This window comes from Erithacus rubecula (genome assembly GCF_903797595.1).
Source record: "Erithacus rubecula genome assembly, chromosome: 5".
Classification (NCBI taxonomy): Eukaryota; Metazoa; Chordata; class Aves; order Passeriformes; family Muscicapidae; genus Erithacus; species Erithacus rubecula.
Window position 1 is genome coordinate 47891685 of NC_136687.1, and position 18132 is coordinate 47909816.

The 18132-nt window shown below is 37.6% G+C and overlaps 1 protein-coding gene across 1 annotated transcript in view; it reads left to right on the forward strand.

Moving 5' to 3' along the window:
• PPP3CA (protein phosphatase 3 catalytic subunit alpha) overlaps nt 1–18132 on the forward strand; it is a 168793-nt gene that overhangs the window by 132510 nt on the left and 18151 nt on the right. Inside the window, exons 7-10 of the mRNA XM_079307087.1 lie at nt 4375–4452; nt 6193–6287; nt 14292–14417; nt 17036–17110. Coding sequence (XP_079163213.1) covers nt 4375–4452; nt 6193–6287; nt 14292–14417; nt 17036–17110 — 374 coding nt within the window. The remainder of the gene's footprint in view (nt 1–4374; nt 4453–6192; nt 6288–14291; nt 14418–17035; nt 17111–18132) is intronic.

Here is an 18132-nt window from a genome sequence, read left to right on the forward strand (position 1 = left end):
TCATGCCTATGAATCAGTGAAAAGATTTCTAGATGATTAAGATCTCCTAATCAATTGCAGGAAATAGCTGTAATAAATAACTTTTCTTTATCCGAGATGTTCCTTATAATGACAGTTTGACTTATTATAATGACAATAATGACTTTGCTCTGACTTAAAGTTACTTCCTAATACAAAAATGCTATGAAGAAAACAACAGTAATGTGGTTTTCTCACCATGCTAACTGGACCTTCCATCTCAGAAGTGCATGAAATCTCCTCATTCAGCCAAAACCCATTTGTGAAATGTTGGGTTGTTTCTATGAGAAAGTATAAAGACTAGCCTACAGTAGTCTGACAAACTTCTTGCTGCATTTCTTGCATGATCACTCTCATACAGACTATTGAATTTCAGACTGGTCCAGTATTTCTTCAAGAAACATCCTTTTATATGAGTTATTGAAACTGCCTTGGCTAGTTGTAAAATGTCAGATCTTGAAACCATAGGCATAATGTCATTTAGAGATGTAATAAATAGTCAGCCTGATTTTCAGAGTCAACAATTAATGCACACCTTTTGCATCTAGCAGCATTTCGTACTGTGGATTGTCAAAATAGCACAATGCCAAAGTGAAAGGTAAACTGTGGAATATAAGAAATTCATGAAAATATATTAAAGTTTCTGGACTTTAAAGAGAACAAAAAGTAACGGGGATGTGATTTCTTTTTCCCTATCTGAAGTTTAAAATTTTTATGTCTTTTGTAGTCATGGTCATGTTTGATGTAATTTTGTAAAAAAGTAGAAATAATTAAGGGAGCACTGGTTATTTAAATTGTTACTTTATTATGAGTTAAGCTTTTTTTTTTCTTTCATCCATACCTAAAATAATGTGTTCAGAGTCTATTATAAACAAGAGGGAGTTAATTTGTCCCAGAGTGATATTAGACCTACAGGCACACAGTTTTTCAGCTCATCCACCCAGTAAAGAAGTTTTCCTGTTTACAAGGTTCTCTAGTTCTCACCTTGAATTTTTTCTGGCAAATATTTATTAGCACTAAGCAATTTGCCTTGATCTTGCCAATGACCCTGTGCACTTCTTTCATAAGTTACTGGTACAGTAACTCTCAGGCATTTTTATAAGGAGCAGGTTGGATGCCAGGAAGAACTGCTTCACTGAAGAGGTGGTCAGGTACTGGAATGGCTGCCCAGGGAGGTTGTGGAGTCACTCTCCCTGGAGGTGTTCAAGAAACATATGCCAGCCTTGGATAGCAGTGAAATGGTTCAATCTTACAGATATTCTGGGGTAGAGTACCAATTTTGGCCCTACAAGCACATGATTTCAGTGGTGCACTTAACGTGCAAGTTAAATTTGTCAATATGTGAAGATTAAAGAAAAGTCTGCTGAAAGCTGTTCAAGACTGTAGTGTGTTTCAGCTCAGGGTGGGAGGCACAGTTGTATGAATTTTTTCTATTTGCTTTTTTTTTTTAGTAATAGCATTTTAAACAGATTCTTTTGCCCCCTTTTCTACTCTTCTTTCTCCCAGGCCTGAAGCTTTTTGCTGCCCCCACATTGTCTGCCCAGATGTACTGGTAGAATTGCTTGTGTGCTCCATCAGGCCTGGGAAAGCATCCAGTTTTAAAAGAATGACTCTGCAAAAAAAGATGTGTTTATTTGTTCTAATGCAGTTCCCTGTTCCACTTTCCAGTGCAGCTCTGCAGACAGCACAGCTAGGAACAAACAAAAGCTGGTGGAAAGGGATGTTCTGTGAGCTGCTTAGGACAGCACAGGAACAAAAGCATTTGCCTTTGGAGACTCAAGTGTGAGGCAAATGGATTTGGAAGGAAACCTATTTTATATGTGCATGTAATGTTACAGAAGCTTTTGGAATAAATTTGAATGTTCTCTTTTGAAAGAAATGCTTATGCCTCTCTTTTAATGGCATGATGAGGGATGTGAAAAAATTATGCTAATTCCATGTATTTTTTTGAGTTACTGGTGGAAAAAAAAATTTGAAAACATTTGCCATTTTTGGTTTGCTAGCAAAGTATTGCTTCAGTTTTAAAACTGCCCAGAAGTAATCAGCAATCATGCAAAAGAGACTTCAGAAGTAGTAAACTATGTTAATGAGGCATGTTAATGGAAGAAGATGCCCAAGCAGGGAATATCACAGTCACATACTCCATGGGGAATAAGATGTCTGTAGCTCAGCAGAGGGGTGTTTTGTTTTCTCTGTGAATCACCACTCCTCTGTGATTCAGCATGACACATGAAGGCAGGAGGCTGGGTCGCTCTGGAAAAGCCTGTTGCATGGGGGATTTCTGTTTGTTTGTTTTCCCTCTTGGCCAACTGCTTTATTTCTGGCTCATCTGAATTATAGTCTGGGTTCTGCAAAGCAGGGCAAGGAGGAGAGTGTTTCTGGAAGGGTAGCCCTCTGAAAAACTAGTAAGGAATTTGATTGCAAGTCAGTCATTACAATTAAAGAAATTAGAAAAAGGATTTCCAAGCTGAAGTAATTTCTATGAAAGTTTGTTTCTGGTAACTTTTGCCAAAATATCTGTTTTATTGGCTCTTTGAAGGACTTTTTATTTTTATGTGCTTTTTAGGCCATGTATTTTTGTGTTGAGGAATATTGTTTGATCTAAAGCGAACAGGGAAATGCTGGATAGCATATGTAATAGCTGCAAATGATGGAAAGTTTGCTTCTCCCCAGCCCCTGCTTCAACAAGAAGCTCAAGAAAAATGCCTGCAAGTTGCTTTGTTTTTTTCAGAATAAAATATCCAGATAGACTGCTCATGGGTTGTGGTGGTCTGGGTTATAGGGCAACTGGCACATCGAAGGACTCATCTATTCACTTGTAAGAAAAGGCAGGCAGATTCTTTCTTTGTAAATTTGCATGGAGTACTGTGTAACATCTCTGCCTTTGTAGGTGTGGGTCATGTAGAATCAGCCAAATTCTGCTAGCAGAAGTCTTATTTTCCACAGATTTATGAAGAACAAGATAATTAAGCAATAAAAAGCCCCACCAATTTTGTACTTGAAATGGAAAGAAGAACCTATCATATCTATTTAGGAGCATTTCTTACCACTTCATTATATTTTCTTTAAAAGAGGTACTTAATACTGGATGAAAAGAATACTATGGAAGAAAAAAAAGTGATAGCCTAGACATTTTGAGCAGCTGCACTGATACTGAACATAATCAACTGTCTATCAGATTTTTGTGATAGACCCCAGTTTTCAGAAGTTAATGTAAAAATTTCTAAACAAAATGTACAGTAAGTCTACATTTAGTCACAATTAATTATGAAAAGAAGTGTATGCAAATCAGTTCTCACTTGCCTGTGGTTTGAATGGCAGCCTGTCAGCATTTGAGAGCATTGCAATTGCCAAATGATAGCCCACGTAATCTGGGAATTGAAATTGTTTTATAATGGCAATCTTTTTGGACAATTCCAAATACCAGACCTGCATCTGAAAATATATGCTGGGGTGCTCTAAGTCTAGAAACAGCAATATAGCATTCTACTGGGTTTGTAGCTTCTAGCTGCAAATGACATTTCAGCTTCCAAACACCCAGGAAGGTGTGTAAGCAAGTAGTATAATTTCTCTTGGATAAACTAAAGAAGATGATGCATTAGATTGGGGGAATGGGCTGTGTAAGTTTTCATCTTTTTCATGCATGAAATCAGAAGCTGATGGGGCTGTTAACTGATTGAAAGTGGGCTCTTAAGGTGGTCCATGAAATCATGCCTGGGATAGAAGTTTTTCATATAATGTATAGTTGAGATTTTTTTAAATTTTTTATCTCGCTCAGTATATTTAGCATAGATGTATTCAGTGAGCACGTTTCTGGAGTTTCAGAAATCACAGGATTTTAAGTTGCCAAGGGGAAAGATAGTTTGTTTATCAAGGAGATAAAGTTCAGGAAGATAAACATCCCCAGTTTGAACATAGATTTGCCTTTCTTTTTCTGTCTCTTTCCCTCTCATTCCACTTAACCACCTTATTTTCTGGTGTCCACAAGCAGCCACTGCATACCGTGGTCAGTGGGTGAACAAGCTTGTTGTCTTAGCTGCAACTGTTGTATTAGATTTTGCTTTTTTGGAATGCATTAAATCTTAGAGTGATAAAAGAAAGTACCTTTTTTTCTGACAACCCATAGGCTGATTGTTGTTATGTAATGAATTGCAGTTTCTAGCATTTCTTTCCAAGCAGTTATGGGGTGGATTAAAAAATACACTGCTGTTAGTGTTGTCTCTACTGAAATCTGCCTGCAGAGCAGGTGCTGATTTCATGAATGATGCATGTTTTATGATACACTTTTGAAAGCTAGAGATCTGTGTGCTGCTTCTGATAATGCCATAACAGATGCTATTACTTTTTTTCCAACAGTTACCCTGCTGTATGTGAATTCCTACAGCACAATAACTTGTTATCCATACTCCGAGCTCATGAAGCCCAGGACGCTGGGTAAGTGTGTGTGGAGAGGGGGCAATAATAATAATAATAATTGTGTATGATGGCCTCCCAAACAGAGCACAGAAAGGAAGAACAGATGAGTGAGAATGAACTGGAAAATAAAAGTTGCAACAGCTCTTTTTACTAATATTACAAATATACACACTGGCATTGCAATGTCTTTTACGTTATTATTAATGAGTTACAAAACTTAATGAATCATTATCTATATCACTTACTTAGCCTTAGTGATTTTAAGTGATATAAAATAACCAAAATTTTTTTGATGCTAGACATCAAAAGAAAAACAAATTGATTTCGAAAAAGGTTTGCAAATGTACACTGCCATGATGCTAGAGAAGTGATTTGGCTCACAAAGGCCAGAACTGCCATCTTTTTGGACTTTCTGAGCCACATGAAACTTTTTTGGCCTACTGGTTTTATACTTCATTTTTAAAAAAATGTGGAACTCATTAGGCAGATAATTTTTTTCTGCAGGAGTATCATTAATGAATTCAAGAAGTCTAAACCACTGCATGCAAAAACAGTCCAGGTCAAGCATCACATGGTGTTGATGGTTCCCTATGAAACTATTGTCGTTATAAAGGTAGAAATTTTTGTGCTACTTTAAAAATTCCTCTTCTTTGAAATTTACCATACTTGAGAAATACTAATGAAGGATTGGAATCTGAATAAATAGCTTTGCATATCATGCATAAATTATAATTATTGTGTTTGTTTGGAGGTACAAAGTTTACCCAACTTGCATGACAATAAAAGATAAATTAGCAGCATTGTAGGAATAAGGTCAATATTCACTATGCATATAAAAAGCTATTCTGAATGTTTGAATTGTCATGACTTAAAATGGCAATGCAATTAAAAGCAAACTTTTACTATGCCAGAAATACCTAGCATGAAATATATGAGGGTAATGAAATTTTTCTTGTATTTCTTTTCAATAAAGGGTGAAAAATAAAATTTTGTGGAAGAGATTGCATTGAAACTATACAACAGTTTCAGTGCAACTTTTGTGGATGTTTGGTAAATTCTTAGGTTTCTTGTAGCCGAGGGCTAAAGAGCAGTGTTTGGTGTACTTGTGTCCAAGTACTGTTGGGTTGCTTTTCTTCCAGTTACTTGCAGGTTTAATGCTTGATTGATTATTTGTTGGTCCAATAAGCCTTTTATTTTTCATGAGGCAGTAAGGTTAGGTAATGAAAACACAGACATAATGAACTGGCTAGTAGAGTGGATAAGATGAAATACAGCACTGAAAGTATCAGATGCCCTGTTTCCCTTCTCACATCTTTCATGTCCCCTGGCCTTGCCATTACTTCCATGCCTGGAGAGAGGAGGCAGCAGGAGGGAAGGGTCCTGCCCCAGAAAGGAAGTGCTTGTCCCCCATGACCAAGGCACCTGCTGGTGCTTGCTTCACCCACAGTCCCACAGATGGAAAGTCTGGGAATGTCCTGGGTGCTGAGCAAAGTCACAACAAAACCCACCTCTGGCTCACTGAATTTCAGACCGAGACACACCTTCCAAGCATGAGTCATGTCAAATGGTTATAATGAGAAAGTCTGCAGGAAATACTTCTTTTCTGTGGCTTTTAAATAGCTCATGTGCATGTTTTTCAGTCTTAGTGTTTTTTAACAGCCAGAGCACTAAGGTACTAGGCTGTTTTTGCACTGTGTGGTCAGTGACAAATATACATTCAACACTGGGTGGTAATTGCTATCTTCTCTTTCCTCTTAGGTATCGTATGTACAGGAAAAGCCAAACAACAGGCTTCCCTTCGCTAATCACAATTTTTTCAGCACCAAACTATCTAGATGTATACAATAACAAAGGTAAGAATTTAATTCCTGTTAATGTACAGTAGATTGTACTTCTGTTTACTCAAATATGTTGGTGTCTTTTCATTCCTTTATTTATCAGTTAGTGCCCATTTTCTTCCTCTTTTTATTAGTTCAAACCCATTCCGCTTATTATATAATACAAACCTAATTAAATTTGTTACAGGCAGATGTATGCCTCTGAATATAACTGTGTATTTTAATATGCCTTAGGATATTTCTGTATTTTGACTACAAGTTATTAAGTAAATGTTACACGGGAAGCAAAACTTAAAACAGCTCTATTAACTAAGAGAAGTATATTAAGAGATGCTCTGGGTGAAATGTTTAGAGCCCAGTATTCCTTATAATTAATTATCTGTTCCTTGCTCCTTTCCAATAAAGTTATTGGAGTTTGTATGTGCAAAGTGTCTAGCCAGTTAAACTTTTACAGATCATGAGTGGATAAAGCATGGCATGAATGTCTGAGTTCCTTTATATTTTTATATTTATATTTTTATATTTATATTTTTAAACCTTGACCACTGAAATGTAGAAAATTAAATAGCAAAAAAAAAAAAAAAAAAAAGGTTACTACGGAAGTAAGAGCCACTGGTCACCACTGAGTGCAAGTCTTTGCAGCTTCTCTGAACTTGCTCATTTATTGCATTCCCAGAAACCTCTAATGAACTGGAAAAAAGAATCATGTTTGTAAAAATAATGTTTTCTAATAAACCTGTCCTCCTATGTCTTGAAATGAGGAGAATTGTTTACTTTTTCCTAGTCCCCATAATGATAAAATTGTGTTCCTCTGTGAACAAAGTAAAATAATTCTTTCTCAATTATATTCTTGAAAGTTGCTCCCTTGAAAAGAGATCAGTTTCTCTTGTGAAGGGATATATTTAATCTGGATGCTTGTTTGCAGAGGAAGCAAGCATCCATTTTATAAATTATAAAATTTATAATCTAAAAGCTTTTTTGCCATGAACTGTATGCAAGGGAAGGAAACAATTCACTGGTAGACAGTGTGGTTTGTACACCTCAGATTTCTCAACATGCCTGCTAACCTGTGGAAAAATGAGGTTATTCTGCAAAACCATGCAAGCAGAACTATCAGTAGCTACTTTTGTAAAAATTAATGATGTAGGGGTTCTGCCAGCAACCTAAGAAGTGCAGGATGATGTAAGGAATGTGTTAATTTTCTTGCTATTGGTGGAGAGATGTGCTTACTCTCCTGTTTTACTGCTTTGAGTTGAAGGCTGAGTGATCACAAGTCTGTACAAGGAAGGTGGCAAAAAGTGTTTTTTTCCTAGGCATGGAAGCAGTTCTGTGCAATGAAGGCCATGGGTGAATTGTGTGAAACTTTGTTTTGAAGGCAAATGTTAAATGGAAAGCAATGATTTACAGTGTTCAAAACCTTGAATCAGAAACCACAGAGTTTGGGTGGTAAAGAGAAGTGCCTCCCTATTTTCTCCATTTCCAAAGAGAGGGTAATTTCCCTTGTTCCAGGATGCTCCACTGTGGCAGGCATGTCTTATACATGGTGGGAAGCCTATTTTGGTGGAAAGCTGTACTCTGTATGCTGAGAGATGCTGGTTATCTGTGGCCACAGCTGGAGTTGATGGGCACTGCCAGCAATACCTGCTCAGTGAGCTCAGGAAATCAGCACTGATGTGACATCAGCACCACTGTGCCACTCCTTAATATATAACTTGTAAATTCAGAGGCTGACCTTTAGCAACTTTGTAATGGATCTCCACTGAGTTTATCTGCTTCCTTTTCTCTCATTAGAAGTTTTGATGTATTATTTTATGTGACGATTGTGCTGGCTCTTGGCATTTAAAGTACATCATGCATAGTTTTACATGCTGGATTGCTCATACATCTTTATCTGGATAGTGTCTGGATGCTTGCTTCCCTCTTCAAGGTAAAAACCCACTCTTAGATAGAATGAGTCCAGAACATGTCTATTTTTTGGCTTCCTTGGTTTGCAGCAAATTAGTTAACTGAGAGCACAGTTTGATTTCAGGAGAAACAGGAAAGTCTTTCCATCCATAGGTGTTGTCAGGGCAGTTGCTCTAGCTGACTGATCGTGCACTGGTGCAGAACCTGATTGATTTTTACAGGTCATCTGGAGGTTTGGTTACTGTCAATCCTTGGAAAAGGAGTTACTTTCCTATTAGGAAGCGCCTTTCTGTCTAGTATGCATTCTCAGTGCTCCTCTGGTTATCAGCCAACAATGTCACCCTGAATAAATTCCTGAGAGGCTCCAGCTCTCAGTGACCTGAAATGGGGCATTTTAAAATGCAGTATTGTTTAAGATAAGTACTTTTTTTTTTTAAAGCTGCAAGAGGCTAAGAATGCTCATTTGTAACCCAGAATGATCATTCTCACACCCATTAAAGCAGATGTAGTTTCTTGAGCTTCTTTGAAGCACTTCAGGAGTAGGCCTGTTTGCCAGCTTTATCCAGGGCCTCCTTCAGTCCCTGCCAGAGAGTAGCTGTGGGATCAGATCTGGGATCAGATGTGTGCTCAAAGAGCAGTAGGGAGACAACGATGTCAGTGCAAAAGAAGGTTTGACAGGAGTGGCTGAAGATAAACTACCCAAACAAGCCCATGTTCAGCATACCTGCTGTTATTAAAATGGGCTGTCTCACAGTGCTGACCCACCATGGGAGCCTCTTGGGGCTTTGTGCTGCTGGCACCAAAGGGAGTTTTCTGTATCCCTGGTTCCTGGCTGCTGCCTCTTGCAGGCTGCCTGTGTTACTCATGCACCATGTGGCTGCAGGTCCTGTTACAGCCCCAGGCCACACACACACAGCTTTGGGTGCCTAAGTGAGGTTTTTCAATTAGGAGGCTCCTGTCAGGGTTTCTCTCTGTAGTTAATGGAAACAGAGAGAGAGGCTTTCAGGGGGTGATTCAGACTCAGAAACTGCCTTGATATTTGGGAGGCTTGTGTCTTCCTTTTCCCATTATTATCCTTCTCCATTATTGTTATTAATTCCTACCATATTCAGTACAGTGTAGAGCATTGGCAAAGGGAAGGAATTTTTATATGGTTTTTGGACAACTTCTGAGCTACTGTTCAGTGGTGTCTTCATAGCTTTCTCAAACATTTCTGCTTTATTTTATTAAAAGGCATAAAGATACTTTACTATTATTATTTATACTTATTACAAGAAATACCAGTGCATGGGTGAATCTTCTAAGACTACTGCTTCTGGAGAGAAAGCTTATGCAAGAAGATAAATGTTAATTTGATTGTGGTAGTTACCAGTGACTTCAGGGCCTCAGAGATCATCTGTGCTGATCAAGAAATGCTGAGAAAGTTGTGTAAGTACTGATATACCCTTGGGTTCCAGAGTGCCCAAAACTAGAAGTTCTCAATAGCAACAGAAAAAGAGGGTGCCTGAAATTACCTTATGGTATGATCTGGCCTTGTGTCATGTCTAACTTTCATTCCTTCATTCAGTATTTCCTAATTCCTTAATTATAGCTTTAATTAATTAATGCTGTTTGTGCACACCCCCCAAAAAATTAAAAAAAAACCAAAAAATCAAGTGAAAGATTCTTCAGAAGTTCTACAGAGGCAGAAAAGTTACTTGTAAAACACTGGTGATACTGCCATTTTCATGTCTGGCTGTCACTTCAGTAAGCATGTACTTTTTAGCTGAGTGAGCAATTTTAACTTGCTGTTTAAAGAGAGACTGTTATCTTTTGAACACTTTTAAAATACTAGGTTTTGTAGTGGAGAGAGAACAACCAGAGAGTCCAAAGTTACCAAACAAATCCCCAGCATGAAGATTCTTCCAACATGCTGTAACATACATGTGTTGCTACTGAAAGAAAAGCAGGAAAAGAAAATCAGTATGCTGGAGAGTTTGGGATAGTAGAAAAATAAAAAATCATCTGTGAATTGGTATGCCTGTTAATGTATCATTAGTAATATGTCAGTGAAGTGTGTGTAAAGTATCAGCATGAAGTATACCATGGATGCACATGAAATGTACCTGATCCAGATGGATCTAATGGGAAAATTATTTTCACCTGGAAAAAGACAGAGTCGTATACCTGGAAGATAAGGATGATCTGTGAGAAATATTAGCACTTTGAGGGCAAGAAAAGAGAAGTAACCTCTGTTTGCCCTACCAGTTTTCTTTAATGCCTTATCTCTGCTGCTGTGATGAGTTCTTGTCACGGAAACAAAAGCTTTTAAAGAAAAGTTGTCAGGGTATCTAGGCCATCTCATTGCTGATGCAGAGAAGTTTGCCAAAAGTGATTTTTGCAGTCTGTTGATAAAATTTTGAATGTGACTCTGCTGTTTCTTTGCAACGTGCAGTTGCACATGTAAAATAAAAATCTTCAAAATTTTATAGGGAAGGATGTTTCCACCTACAATTATCTTCACTTCTGTACTGGATTATTTAGACCATTACCTTGTATAGTAAATATTTTTTCTCATTTGATAATATTTAAATTCCTCGAGCTTTTTACTAACCCTTATCCCTGACCTGGCTTGGGCAGAAAATGCTGTGGTTACTTAGCAACTCTTCTTGAGAAGGCACTGTTCCCAGTTGCACAGTTAATGCTGAAATTAATTTGGCATTAAATCATAAATTAAAATTCTTTCTTAGGTGTGAAGAATTTGAGGGATTTTTCTCTGATTCATTTTCTAAATGCAGGAAATTACAAGAAAATTAGTTAAATTGTCTGCTAAAAATATTTTTAGGTTGTTCCTCTAAAAATATTCTGGGCTAGTATTTCTACCAAGCTCATTATGTTTTTCCTCTGATTATTTTTTTCTGGGGGAAATGTTATCAATTTGTGAAGCAGGATATGTAATATTGAGAAATTCTGAACTATCTGTCACACTCTTTAATGTTGTTCACTTTGCTTCAGACCTTGACCTACCTCCAAATATATAATTTTTTCAAGCACCATTTGGGATGCCAGAGAGTCTGAGACATCCACTCACATCTGACAGGTGTGACACAGTTGTTCCAGGCTCATCTTTAACTCAGGGAGCACTAGCTGCTGTATCTAACCCTGAAAACATTAGCAGGGCTGTCTCCATTTATAGCCAAAGGGAGGAGGTTTCCTCCCTGCACAGTTTTCAACACCCATATTTCCATCCTTAGGGGTAGCTATGTTAAATGCTGCAAGCTAAACAGTACAAATGCCCTTTGCCTGCTGCATTAGTGTTTTATTTCACTCTGATTTTCAGCATCCAGTATCTCACTTGGCATTGGAAAGAAGTGTAATGTCATTTGGGCTATCTGCACATCTTCACTTTACAAAACATTAGCTTTTTAAATTTACTTACAACAGCAAGTATCAAAATCAGGTTAAAGTGTGTGTGTGTGTGAATGTGTGTTAAGAATAAAATAAGATTCTTGCTCTGTGTGGTGATTATACATGATAATGGCTGGTGGCTTGGTCTGCTGGCATCTGTCTGAGTATGTGTTTGGAAAGAAAAGTATTGAGGTTGAAGCCTGGAACAATAAGCAAATGTTGCAGAGTAATGTTTTCCTCTCTTAGGGTTTCATAACCAAAGGAACCCATCCCACTTCTGTCTCCTCCATCAGCAGCTGTGTGACCTCCACTCTTGTAACCTTCAAAAGCTGCTGGTTCTCCTCTAGCTTCTTAGGCATCAAGCTAACATGGACTAAGGAATGAAACCCCCAATCTTTTCTGAGCCAACAGAGGGAAAAGAAAGCTATGACCAAAAGAAAGCACGGGCACATAAGCTCAGGGCAACTCCTGCTGTTATCTGAGGAGCGTTTTCTACTTGATCCAGAGGAAGTTTTCCTCTTCTGACTACTGAGTAGTAATCAGTGCTGTACAATCATAACAAGAGCTGATTTGCTTCATGTTAAATATCATCTTCATTACTTACCTAATAAAAATATTTTGTGTGCATTGTGCTTGTAAATTACAGATTTTTAATTTAAAATGCCAAAAAGTATTTGTGATACTGATAACTACCTTATTTTATTCTTTTAAGAGGAAAATTGTTTTAGAAATATTCTCTGTTATTACCCTGCTTTATTGTATGAAGTTATTTTGAAGTAATTTGTTGAGGAGATGTCCAGGTCATTTACAGGGGAGAATTTTTTAAAATAGTATTATCAGAACTTTCTTTTGGAAGGTATTCAGGTATATAAATTAAAAAGATGTTGTGAGGATATTTTTTTTTTTTTTTTTGTAATCTTAATTTGTCTTCATTTCAAAGAAAAAATCCCAACTAAAGCCGTTTTTGTTTAACTTTGTGTTTTACAACTGTTTGACATAGGGTTCAGGCATTTTCAGAGGCCATTTTTAAAAGTTCCACATAAAAATTATTTTTAATTGAAATTTTACAGAATTTAGAAATAGACTTAATAGATAAATTGAAGAAGTAGTGGGAAGGGGGACTTCCTCAGCTCACTAAGATGATGAATTTGAATTTTTAGTCCTTCTAAATGAATCTTTACAACCATTAAGTGGTCCTTTTTGTGTGGTTTTGACTCATTTTTTCTGTAAAGCCACAAACTATTTATTTTTATTATGCAATTGTGTCACTGCAATAGAAGAAGAATGAATTTCGATCTGCTGCATGTAATTTCAGCCAAAAAATGTTGGAAGTATTCAGAGCATTGACACTAGTTTTCTCATTTCTGCTAATAGCAGTATTAAGCCATTTTCTTCTTGTGCTGAGCAGCAGAATGACTGCCAGTTGTCAGAGTGGGATGGGCAAGAGTCAAATGTGGTTTATTTAAATGGAGAGTATCTGCCTGGCAAAAGTTCACATTATTGCCAGAAAGCTGTTTTCTCTGTCTGCCAGTGAGTAGGTTTCAGAAACTCCCAGGTCACTGTGGACTCTGTCATTGACCACAAAATGGAAGACATTTAACATCCTATTAAATATTTGTGAAGCAAAAGCCTGGTGCATAAAAAAAGGTTTCTTCTCTGATTGACACACAGACAGTGAAAAAAGAGAAATGATCAGAAGAAGTAATTAATTCAGTTCCTTCAACCATCACTGCATTTCCTACAATGCTGTCTCACATTGCAGTTGTGCAACTTTATTGCTAGCTATTAAGTGATAATCAGTCCCTGGAACTATATTCATCCCTGGGGAGCCAGAAATGGGAAGGCTGGAGGAAAGGGGAAAGCATAGAATGATACACCTTCTTCTTGTGTTACTCTTTTTGTTGCTTGTGTTGATTAAATATCCTGCATGCAGTCTCCTGTGACTGCAGTGTTTACAGAGTTTCATGTCTTTAAGTCACTTTGGTGGTAATCTCAAAATTACCTTTTAGGATTACAATTTCAGGTATGAGCCTAAAGTCCATTAACAAAAGTTAACGCTGAACTTGGTGCAGTGATTTAAAAAGTGGGTGTGGCATAAACATCTATATTTCTGCCTGTGAACAGACATAGTCTGTGTGTTTGTGTGTTGATAAGAATGATGAGAATGTTAAATGGTGCAAGACAAATTGTATTAGTATTGATTCATATTATAGGGAGCACAGTCTTGCGTGCCTAGAGTTTGCATAATGTGAGAAGCAAGTGTCATCTTTTTTACAGTACTGTGAATGAAATATGTTGAAAATGTCCATCAGAAGAGCAGTGTTCAGATTCTGAGTCATAAATGTGTTTTTCTGTTATCTCCAAAGCATGGTTGTGAGGAGCTCAGATAACTCTGGGAAATGGGGGGTTCTGAATGCTCAGTTTCATTCCTTGCTGGTGGCAGATCCCAGAGCTCATGTTCTTAACTACTCAGGGATATTAATGCACTTAGCAGCCCATCTTAGTGGCAGGGAAAGCTGTTGACACTGCTTTCAGACTGAAAATGGATTTCCACTTCAGTGAGGCTTTATCCTGCTGTAACCAGAATTCAGGTGGTGCCACTGGATCAAGTGGGTGGAAGCTGGTGAGCAGCTCTGTGGGCTGTGCATGCTGTCAGCGTTCCTGGTCTGGTAGCCAGTCACACACATGGCTGATGTCTCTTTTATTTCTTTTCTTTCTCCCTTCTAGCTGCAGTATTGAAATATGAGAACAACGTTATGAATATCAGGCAGTTCAACTGCTCCCCTCATCCATACTGGCTTCCAAACTTCATGGATGTGTTTACCTGGTCCTTGCCATTTGTTGGTGAGAAGGGTATGTATTTAAATCAGTTCTGTTCATAAAAACTGCAGAATTGTTTCTTAGTCACTCTGCATGTAGCCTCATTTATTTTAAAGGGCAAGAATAATTTGAAGACAGATGTCTTGCTTTTGCAGACAAAGTTGTACAAATGGACCTGAGAGAAGTAAGCAATTACCAGTGGTTAATTACACTTTTCTGGGCTTTTTTATGATTTCCACTCTTTGCAGTTGCCATTATCTTTCTGCTGCAGAAATAGATGTTATGGCATTGCAGGCCACAGGTGCATTCGCTAAACAAAATTCTGATTTGTTTTTCCATTACAAGCTCTTGAACATTCCCTTGGATACTGCTTACTGCTGGATAAGCATCTTAACAGACTTCACTACATGGGGTTACATCTTTACTCACATAACCTTTATGGGTAGGTTGCTTTTTCATCAGCAAACACAGAACTGGTGATATTAAGATCCAGTCTGGCTAACTGTTCCTGGAGAGAGTAGAGGGATGCCAGTAGGAAGAAAAACCTGCTCCTCAGCCCCTTCTCTGCACAGGACATATGGTGCCTCATTGCTGGCAAGAAGAGACTAAAGAACACAAATGATATTTTATTGAAACCTGATGCTCTTGACAGTGCCTAAATTCAGCTTCATGCTATGAATGGCAAGCACACAAAAGGCATGAAAACACTTTGGTCTAGCATATTAAATGAATACAGAATACAAACTGCCTAAACCCCAAGTCATTTATTCAGTGCCCGAGATGAAGCTTGCTTTCATCCATCCATTATAGAGTACTGCTGCAACAGCAATTACTGCCAGAGAACTCTAATAAACTCTTAAAAGCTGCTTGGAATAACAGTTCTCTCTTAATAGGCAACTGGAAATACAGCCAGCTGTGTCTTGTACCTGCAGTCATGACCAGCTTTGTTTTGAGCTACTCTTTTGTTTGAGGAAAGCTGCTGGTGGGATGCCTGAGGTCTCTGTGAACAAAGCAGATAGACAATGTAACAGGGATTAACAAAGAATAGGCAGCTGTTTGCACTAATGGAGACATTACATAACCCTCACTGACTGTGTGTTGCAGACTTTTGTGAGGCAGATAAAATGCTTTCATTTTCTTTGGCTGCAAACTCAGCCAGGCTGTTTTTAGGTTGGGTGTGTTCTCCAGACACGTTGCAGTACTGTAAGATGTTCTGTAAGGTGGCTTTTGCAGAGGCTTCTCATCAGCAGCCTGCTCAGGTGGGGTTGCAGGATGCATGGTCAGAACTGTTGAGATTCTGAGATCATGGTGTTCCTCATTCTTCATACGTCTTGGGGGTATTTTTTTCTCCTTCATGTCTTCCAGTGATCACACTTAAGAATTTCTTGGAAATTTTAGAATCCAAAGAAGTGAAATCAGTCTTTTCCTTTCTATGCAAAACAAAATTCAAGGATGTAAGAGTTGGTGTTCTACACAGCTTGTTATTAATTTCCTTTTTTTTAATATAGATTTTTTCCTTCAAAGGCCAACCAAGGTAGGAAGCTGTTAGCTTCACTGGTTGTTGTTAATGTGGAAAGTCTTTCCACTAATACTGTCAGAGGAAAATGTTAAATCCTTCACTAAAGTAGGAAAAAATCTAGCTTTGCCCCACCCTTCTAATTTTCCAAGCCTTCATAGTAGTCACAGAAGAGGATTTTAATAACTACTTGACTAAAAAATTAAAAGTTTCAACCTATGTAGCTTGCACAAGGCTAGACAAGCCTGGTAACACTTTTAATGTTGCTTACTACATGTAGGTGTAGTGAAGTTTTTCTTAATCTGCTAATTGCTAATTTTACCTTGTAACTTTGGCTTTTCTCTAAGTTGCATTTCCTTGGTTTTGATTTTTAGCTGGGATTGTTTTTCACTGTTCTCACTCTGTGTGTGCTCTAGTTAGTGTCTCACAGTTGTCTCTCTGGAAAGAAATGAGACCAGGGTAGGGACAGCCTGTGGCTGACCCTTTCATGCCTAAATTGCAAAGTAGGCAAGCTGAATATAGTCTGAATTCTCCAATAATGATGTATCTATAGAATATAGAATAGGTCTACATCTAAGGCATGTGCACTGTCTGGTCTTTTGTCCTGGAATTCAAGGGACACCAAAGACATCTTACAAAGGTTAATGTTTTGTTGAACTGGAAGTATTGTCCAAACCCTGGAAAAATAAAGAAATACTCTTATGATCCCTCTTGTTGTACCTTTTTCCACTGGAATGTTGTTCACATTCTCTGGCCAGGGAAATCAAATCCTACTGCAGTTTAGGAGCGAGAGGAGAGGGGTCAGTTGGTTATCCTAGTTGAGTGAAAGACAAAAAATGTGTTGGGGGGAAAAAACAAATGTTGCGTACATCACTGACAGTTGAAAAAAGACAGATTCGTAGTTTTTTTTTTAAGTCTATTTGTTGTATTCATTGCATTTGGAAAAATATTTGTGGAAACTTGTGTTTTTATTAGCCGCACAGGACACTTTCAGCTTCTATTACTAAATAGTCCTGTTGTTTAAAAAGTGGATGTGATTATTGCACTGAATTTTCATTCACACTACTATAGCTAGAGTCGGCTGAGAGACCAGGGAAGCTTAATATCAACATTTTGCACTTGTTTTCCATTTTAGTGACAGAGATGCTGGTAAACGTGCTGAATATCTGCTCAGATGATGAACTGGGAACAGAGGAAGATGGATTTGATGGTAAGAGCCTCTACCCTGGTTGAGATTGCCTTGAAATTACTTTAAAAATTTTTTTACTAACCGTGAAATAATTTTGAGTCCCAGTTGAGTTCTATGCACTGAAAGCAACTGTTGTACTAGACTCCAATGGATTTGCTTCCCATATGCTTCAGAAAGAATTAATGGATCTGCCCTGTTCTAAACCTTTTCTTCATCTCAGTCTTCTGGTTAAAAAAACCTGTATTTCCCTCCATGAAATCTGGATTGTGTTGTCACAAAGGGGTCAGATGATTTCATGCACAAGATCACAGGTATTCTCAGTGTGTTTAATTATGTCAGTGAAATGTTCTTCATGCAATGAACAAAGCTTCCTGCAGAGCCTCTTCCCAAAACACTGGTACTGCAACTTTTTGTACTTAAGGTATTTCTTTAGTCACTTCTTTTGATGCACTTGAGTGTCTAAAAGGCTTTAAAGAGGAGCAATAGAATCATTAAAAATAACCATGTAAACACAGAAAATGTTTGAACTTGACATTTCTGCTAAGAGAGAAATGGGTAGTTCTGTTATTCTTTGGGTTGAAGTTTATATGATGATTAGTTGCCTTGTACCTGGTCATTTGACTGTATCTGATACTTTGTGTCTTACAACATGTAGGTTCTTAAAAGTCAGTTTATTTTTGACATAATTTTCTGTTAGGCTATGCGAGAATAAACATCATCTCTCCAAAATGTCCCTTCTCAATTGAGAAAAGCTGAAAAAAATCCCATGCATCCCTGACATTCTTACTCTAAATGCTTCCAGTATTTAAAAAAACATCTATGGAAAGTAATAATAGATAATCTATCTAATAAAAAAAAAAATCTATGAAAAGAACAAATACCAAAAACTAATTTTAATAAAGAAGAACCTGGAAAAATCTAGCTGCTGAATATTTTCGAGATGTTTTTGGGCAGAATAAATGAACAAGGAGAACGGAGAACTTTCAAGTAAGACAAATATTTAATGAAGCTGTAATTAATAATTAAGATTCTCTTTCAAAGTA